The following is an 8,834-nucleotide window of genomic DNA, read 5'->3' on the forward strand; positions in this document are numbered from 1 at the left end:
AAGTCTAACTTAAAGAAAGTGTAAAACAGTGAGTCTGTTAAGTCTTTGTGGCATTTGAATAATGTGAAAATGTCTCCGGGTGACTGCAAATGTAGTTCATTCATTCTTATCACCCTGGTTTGATGGCTGGTGAATATAAAAGGGATTGTCAGGAGCTGTAAAGAGGGCTTATTGTTACATTCCTGCACTGACCGCAGCACCAAACGCAGGCTTTACCACATACAATAACAGCCTATTAATTCCTCTAAATTCTCAGATTACTTACTTATTTGGGACAAAACATTCTGTTTACAGTTCCTGCAGACTCAAATAGCTGATAAGTGTTAACCTTTGTCCCTTTCAATGCAGAGACTGACTACAACTTGCTGCGCAAGTGACTTTCTCAAATAACCAGCAGCAACAAAACAGAAAAATCTGTATAACAATATTGCAGCAGGGTTCCAGTATAGATCACTAATATAATATGTTTATAGTAGCACAGTATTTTTCCAAGATTCATGTCTGTGTACCTATTGTCAAATGCTTATATAATTTAAACAGAGTTTAGATTTTATATGTGCCTTTAATAATTTAATTATAATTACTGGGGTGCAAAATGTCTGTGTAGTTTAGTTTAATTAATTGTGTGTGCACATGCTTCTAAATTTCAGTGCTAATCCTCACATCTGTAACAGGCTGGAAATTGCGCAAACATTTTTAAATGTGAGTTCAATTTATCACTTCTGTGTCCGCAGTATGTCCAATAATGCCCGTTTTGTTCACTAAATTTGTTAGATGCAACAAGTCAATTATTCAGGCCATTTACACAATTAAATGCTTAATATGAACTAAGACAAAACGTGACAAAGACTTACTCTCTCCACTCGCTGGATGACAGCTCATCACAAAGCAGCAAGCGGCCAAAACAAAACCCAAAGTCCGCAGACACATAACTGAGCCGGGATACGACACCATCCGGGCCGACACACAATAATCCTTGCGAGGAGGACAGTCCGCACTGGGAGAGAAACACCTCAGGAGACTGGTTTTGTTTTGCGGCGTGGGCCAACAGGTAAACAAAAATAAACAGCAGACATCCCGGAAGTTGGGCGGAGGAACGGTTCCAGCGTGTTCACTCAAACACGAGCTAACGCTGCTGCTGCTGCTAAAGTTAGCCACCTCATGGAAAAGCACCGTTAGCAAACGTCACCCCCGGGGCCACGACTGCTCCTTTTGTGTCTTTACACGCATTAGCTTGGTAAATTGTCCCAGCTGAGTTTGCCTACGCTGAGGAAAAAGGCGCAACACTGACTTATTAGCCGAGAAGAAGCTAGCGCAGGTGCTAGCAGCTTAGCTAACTAGCCTGCTAGCCAAGGCCACAAGTGAAGTTTGAGCTGCTTGTCGCCGACCCTCTCCGTTCAGCTCAAAGAAATACACATACACATGCAGCTGCGATGCATCGTCTTTTTAAAAAAAAATACTAAAAAGTTGCATGCATGAAAATGTCCATAAAAGCGCCCGTTGACTTAAATCAGATGCTTTTTGGAGCGGTTTGCTGCTGACTGGCTGGTTGTGGCATGCGTGGCGTAACGTTAGCGTGCATTTCGTAAAATCCTCTCAACTCGAGCACAAAACATCACCGTTGACTTCTTTTTGCTTGTGAAATAGTTTTTTTTTTTTCTGCACAACTGATTTGCTCCAAAGCGACAACTCCTCTTCAGTCCGTGCAGAGATTTCAGTCACAGTCCGAAAAGCTGACAGACAAGATTTCGTCGTGGCTCAGCTGCACTCCGCTCCTCTTGTTTTATGGGGTATTTTTTTGGGAATTAAAAAAACAAAAAAAAAAAAACACAAAGAAAATGCTCCAAGTTGTGTTCATGCTCTGCACAGCTGTCAGGATCGACGACCTGGCATGTGTCTGCAGAAGACAGAAGTAGGTGAGAGCACTTCTCAGTTGTTTTTCTGCTTTTCTTCTTGCACGGACAGAGGTAGATTGTACAGTCTCCCAGGTCCTGTAGGATCCCCTTCTCCCCAGCCTCTCCGCCAGTAAACAAACCCTGCCAGTGAGCCAGATGGGCTCCAGGGGAAATGCGGACTGGAGCTTATTGGATTACACAACAAACTGATCCCACTGTCAGGTGGTTAAAAGTAATGTAGTTACTCCCACCTCACTGTATATATCCATCTGAGCTGCTATCGATTTATTTCTATTTCTATTTAATTTACCACCAGGCTACTTGTGCACATATGGGGGATTAGGTAGGGCATGGCTGTCAGCTATCTTGCAGGAGTTTGAGTATTTGTCTGCTGTGGAAATAAATGTGTCAACATTTGGTTCAAAAAGTACTGGATTGCAATACTGACTGTGTATTTCAAAGCACTGTGTTGTCCAACTTAAATGTTTTTAACTGCCATGTGCTTGTATATGCACCACAATGGTTTGTAAGGTCATTTGTTTGTCTTCGCTTTGACATCAACCTGCACAGGTGGTGTGCATGAAAACAAGCCTTTTGGCCAAATCTGACAAATTTACACAATTTGATGATAATTAATTTGAGTGGTTTTAGACAAATAAACAAATGAATTAATTAAATGGCTTTAAAATAAAATAAGGAAAATAAACACATGCTCAATGCTAAACAATCAAAGCATTTAAATATGATTTCAAAGTGCAGTAAAAAAACAAGGTAAAAAAAATTATTAAAGGTTTTATCAACTAGATTTGCAAATTATAAGTATCTAAAATATATAAAAATTAAATATATATTTTAAAACTATATACACACAGTTTGTCTTAACATATATGTAATATCTTAAAAGTACAGTTGTTAACTATGTTTAATATAAATTATTATATATGTATTTTCCACCCTTATGTAAGCTTTGCATCTTTGCATTGTTGGGTGATGTTTATACAAATGTTTGACTTATAGATAAACGCTGTATGTGAATTATTGCTGCTTCTAATTCGGAGTTGAAATATATTATGATCTTAAACAATAGCTGACTGTTTGACAAAGGGAAGAAAAGACGTGAGGCCTGAATTCTTCAGAATAGAGAAGCAGATCCAACCAGCTGAGCGGCGCTTAAAATGAATCAATACTGACAGAAAATCTAATCCGTCTGTGGTTCAATAACATAATATAATTATTCCTGGGTTGCTACTCACTACCTACTGGCTATAGAAGCTTTTATGGTCTTTCACCCTCCTCTGACACAAACAAATGCTGATGAACATTAGACCATGGAGCAGAATAAAAACATATAGTATAGATATAGTTAGTTTTAACAAGTGAAAAGTTCATCCTTAGTTCATAGTGACCAGTAAATTTACAATCTCCCTTCTTCACCGTGTCCCTCAGTCAAAGCACTATTAGAAGATTAACAACCCGATAAAAGACAAAATGAAGAATGTGACTGTTTTCAGCTGCGTTATTTTACATTTTCTGATGTGTACTTATCACAAGATGCAATTTTAATTACACTGTCCTTCAATGCTAACTTCATTCATACCCATTATTTTCTTCTTCGCATGTAGCATCTTAAATACACAAATAGACATGCATCCAGTAAAGAGAGAGAAGTACCCAAAGACCATATAAAGGCTGTATCCGGTCAGAGTTTGTACATGTTTGAAAGTGAAGATGATCCTGTGTTATTTTAGGAAGCTGAGGAAACAATGAGGATGGAAAATCCGAGTGTGGTTCAACCATTGTTTTAAAAACAGAGCTTAATTTTCTTTTGATCCTGCAATGTTCTCACACTCAGACGTACTAAGAAAAACATCAGGATTGCGTTTTTCATGCTGTGATGCAGTGGCCGAAAATATCCGAGATTGCTTTTCCCGGCGTGTTTGTGTATAATTGCAATTGTGCCACAATAATGCTATGTCTGGTACCACCGCTAATTCACTACCTGTTTACATCCTCCATCAAAGCAGAATCACGTTTGGTACAAGACGATCAGGTCCTGTTTATTGTACTAAAATAGATCTTACTGGAATACTATAAAAGCTGCGATTACAGGATTTCTGTGGCAGCTGTGTCTCTGACAGGCACGTTCAATCATCAAGTTATTGTGAAATGTTATCTGACTGAAATTGTCCGTAAATCAAGCAGGTGTTGTGAACGTACGCCAAGCACTGTCTGTTGATGATGCAGGCACTGATTCAGTGGGAAGTGAAACAGGAGAACATCTCATCAGCACTTGGTAATCACAGGTATTTACCAGAACAAGAGGGAAACTCTCATGTGGGCACAACAACACGTCTGCAATGGACGAACGAAAGCTGAGGCAACAGAGGTGATGCTCACCAGCACGTTTCTACAAGCATCAGTAAGGACAGAAAGGTTTTCCTGTCATGCAATTCAGGGACATGTTGCATTATAGAGGACTCACCGCTGCTGAACTGCACCACTGTGAATACTATATGTTCAACATAATCCTGTATTCAGTGTGCAGTCTGTAGGAGGAAGGTGCCATAATGAGATTAAAGATAAAGATGTAGTGAGTGACTGGATAACACAGTGTCCCACTTCCCACTTGCGAGCTACTCACAGATTTACATGAGCAAAACAAGCAAAGTGTTTTTCTTTTGTGTTTGGTTGTTATCGTACAAAATCTGGGGCCATGTAACATTAATATAATCACCTTGTATTATTTTAAAACCTATTTCCTCTAATAGATGGCGCCATTTTTTAGTGTGAACCGGTGTTGTAAAAGCAGTACATACGCTACTTTGGCTCTATTTTGGTCAGATTTTGGTCATTACAGCCCAGAACTATTGATGTGTTATTTGAGGCTGAGATGAACAAAAAACAAATGAGTCATAAACACATGACCCGAATGCTGACAGTGTAGCCTGTTGCTGGGCATTCACTGAGATTAGGTCCACTGGTACTGTGCACAGCGGGACCACAGGGTCTCGGTTCAGGCGAAAGGTGAAGAAGTCGTGCAGGTGGCTGCATTGGTTTCCTGTAGTTACAAACATGGGGAGTGCAGACATCTCATGTAAGCTTAAATGTTTTATATGCATAATTCTAATTTTGTAAAGTAACAAGAAACTAAAGCTGTCAAATAACAAATGTACATTATTTTATAGCAACAGAGAATACACTCAAGTAAAATGCTCTTCACTACCGTTGGTACTTAAGTACTTGAGTAAATGGACTTATTTATATTTTATCTAAACCATCTATTCCCAATGGATGAAAATCACCAAGGTGAGTCCTGAAACTCCCTTGAATTATTCCCCATCACTGGATATCCTGTCAGAGTGGCTTGTAGTTACACTGTGTGGGGATGTGGAAGGAACCTCGCCTTCAAGGAAGCTTCCACATCCGAAATTTATATGTTGGCTGACATAGTTGGCATTGCTTTCGCAAACTATGTTGTCGGAAAATCACGTGGAACAATAACCAGACCGTGGATTATGTATTTGGCATTGGGATCAAAAAGGCTGTGCGTCAGCCAATTGTTAATAAGAAGAACTCCAACCAACCCTGACACATTATCACGCTTGAAAGGAGTTACACATTAGCCGACAGTCCAACTAACATAATTCATTATTATATTATATTGCATTATCTTGGACAGTTTGGGTTTGAAGAGGCAGATCTTTCTTTTCGGCTGTTTGGTGCAGAGACTAAATTAAGTTTATGTGATAAACTGTGAGCTATAAGAGGCTAAAACTCTGAGTAGATGTAAAGTTAGATCATAACTATTTGCAGGTTAATCAACACAGGTGACATTACCAGCGCTCAGTGTGAAAATACAGATTGAAATACGTAAATCATGCTGGTGAAGATGTTAACCTCTTCTCCTCAGGGAAATCATTCCCAAGGCTTCACAACAATTTGGTAGGTTGTACAGCTATGAGGCTATTAAACCCAAATCACGTCTACTTTATATTGCCTCATACCGTACCTGCCTCAGACTTGAATACACCTTATGGTGTTCTGGCTGAGGACCTCAGCTATGACGAGACACATAGGAGGTTAGAATTTGTTATATTGCTCATGATACAGGGTGAAAAACGATATGAAGCAAAATAAAGTAGATGTGATTTGTGGTTAATAGCCTCCCAGATGCAAAACCCACTGATGCAGTACTTTCAATCACTGTCGCTCACAACGCAGCTGTGTTAGTTTATATTGTGTCTTTCTCTGTAATGACAGAAATCTGCTGGAAATGATCAGCAGGAAGGGATCCAAGTGTTCTTACATAAACACCTGAAGCAGGTGCCTGCTGCATTAATATTAATCACACATTAGTGTATAACCTTTACATCATTCCAGCGTGTATAGTGTATATATATAGTTTGTAAGTAGGAGTAAAAAATAACAGGGTTATGGTTCAGAATGATGAAGGTCAACTCTTTCCATTATTATGAACACACCGTGACATAGTCGGGTTATTTTTGTCAATTGACAGCAGCCATAAGAGATATAGGAGACATCTGAGAGGTAAATAGATAACATTTTCGAAGAGGAAGTCTTATATGCAGAGAGGTTGAGGCCGGCCCAGAGGCCCACACTTATCTCTGAGTTAACTGTCAACCACATGTGCAACAAAGTCACATAACGAAACACTGGTGGACTGCATATAGAACATGGGAAAACATGCGTTGTGGCAGAGGTTACTGAAAAAAATCAGGTTCACACAGACCTGTTTGACTGAAAGAACAATGAAGTTCACATATGATTCATCCCAGGGCTCTTCCTAGACGCCAGCAAGCTACACTTCTCCACCACAGGAAAAGATGCTGCCGTGTGTCAGGGCCAAGTGGGACATCCACCACTGGGCCCACTTCCGCTCTCCAGTACATTGGTGGGGCTTGAGGTGCGCTGCTCTAAAGAAAAACACTTTCCTGTTGCCATTTTTCCATTTCCAGTTTTTCAAAACAATACTGTAGATTTTGAGGGGGTTCTTGATGGATGCAGTGCCTCTCTGAGGTTAATGGACACTTGCATTTATAGTAATGGTGCCATGAACTGCATTTGGCCTCCAGCCATGTCCAGGAGACCAGTGTTCAAGCACGTGAGCCCTCCTCCGCTCCTGTGCACCTAATTGAGGCCTGGGAAGTAAATGTGCAATGACAGCGACTCTGCATCACAATACATTCCAGCAGCTCCACCAAATAGTCCCAACACAAGCGCAAATAAAGGACTGTGTAAAAACTAAAGGGGCTCGCGCTTACGATGTGAGCTGCAACCTTCTCTAAAGTGCTGTGTAAAGTTGCTCTTGTTAAAACATGCCCAATCCTTTCGCTGCCAGAGAGCTGTTAATCCTGACAAGGCTGTGTGCCTCTAATTCCCAGAAAGCTGGAACCTGCAGTTTGTTGATGAGTTGTGTAGCTACGAGCACTGGAGCTCGCAAGTTAAAGCATTCCCCCTGCTTTGTGGTACCAGGAGTGGTTCAAATGGAAAAAAAGTGAAATGCCTAGCGTGTGTCTGCAAGTCTTCATGCTTTAATGATACTAAAGCCACATTATGATATAAGACAGTAGCACCGTGGTTGCTTCTTACACTATCTACTGGATTAGTGAGGCCCACATGCCACAGTGTGAACAGCAGTTGGTGTTTATCGAAAACGAGACCCCATTGTGCTGATGAGTCTATCGTAACTAAATCCACCGCAGTGCCCAGTGCTGTTGGGGGGCTTGTCAGGAAACAATGGGCACGGATTATAGTTAAGAGTCTTATTATTATCTCTTCTATCCCAGGTTAAGACCACATAACACCTGCTGCCCCACTTGGACACTTTTGCGCACATCATCATATTCCAGCAGAGGGAAGGAAACGCAGCGAGACAGACTGTGCATGTTTAAGAGGTCGCTCTCTAAATGGTGGAGGAAGAAAGACAGGTCTTCGCCGCTTGTCTCGTTCTCTCTCTAAGAGCAAAAGGGATCATATGAGCACATGAAAAAGTGCGACATTGGGAAATGATTTAAGGAAAGTGCAAAGATGCAGATCAAAGAGACATGTTAACAGACCTGCTGAAACCAGAGACTCAACATGCCCTTTGGAAAGTCTCAGTGATCCAGGTCGTGGTTTTGCCAGAACTCCTGGCAACTGGTGGTGAGTCAGACATTTCACCTCTGTGGAGTCATAAACCACTTCAGAACCAGTGAGGTCACACCCGGCCGCCGTGTGCGTTGTGGTCTGCCTGTACTCTCACAGGATCTTGCTGTAGTTTGTAACAAAGGTATTAAATGCTTCTTCCCTTTAGCTTTGTAGGGAAAAAACAGAAGCAAACACATTGAATATTTCTAAACCAGAACTGAATAAACTACTCTAATAGTGGTAATGTGGTTCATTTTATAGATCTCCAAAATTGCAACAAAACCAATTCCAGGGTTCAATGATTGATAACCCAAGGTGAAAGAGTGTCCCTCCATTAGATACTTTTGGAAACATGCACCATCTTCTTAGTTTATAGCTCTGAGAGGATACACCTTTATTTATCAGAGGAAATGTCTAATGGTTGTGACTGGACAAGCAACAGAAAATAGATTAATTGGTCTACTTATTAATATCACTGGAGTTTTCACAATGTTTGCTAAAAAAAAAAAAATCACAGACAGAACATGTTCTCGTTAACAGAACTGCCTACAAGAGGCTAGAAAAATATTCCATTGTAAGGTGCGTTTAAGACTTTAATATTTGTAGAGGCTTTTTGAAGAAACTACAATTATTCCTGTAAGACTTTTCAAGACCTGTTGATACCTTGGACAGACTTTACTGCTACCTTCATGTGGCTTTAATAAAGAAAGGCTCAGACAACAAAGTAAATGAGCTTAGGTCTGTGCATTAATAACAGCTGCATACAGTGTGTAGGTGGAGGAAAGCATTAGA

At 40.5% G+C, this 8,834-nt stretch overlaps 1 protein-coding gene across 1 annotated transcript in view; it reads right to left on the reverse strand.

Moving 5' to 3' along the window:
- Nucleotides 1-954, reverse strand: part of insra (insulin receptor a) — a 43,993-nt gene extending 43,039 nt beyond the window's left edge. Inside the window, exon 1 of the mRNA XM_026374535.1 lies at nt 855-954. Coding sequence (XP_026230320.1) covers nt 855-954 — 100 coding nt within the window. The remainder of the gene's footprint in view (nt 1-854) is intronic.
- Nucleotides 955-8,834: the final 7,880 nt, after the last annotated feature.

Source organism: Anabas testudineus, chromosome 17 (genome assembly GCF_900324465.2).
Source record: "Anabas testudineus chromosome 17, fAnaTes1.2, whole genome shotgun sequence".
Lineage (NCBI taxonomy): Eukaryota > Metazoa > Chordata > Actinopteri > Anabantiformes > Anabantidae > Anabas > Anabas testudineus.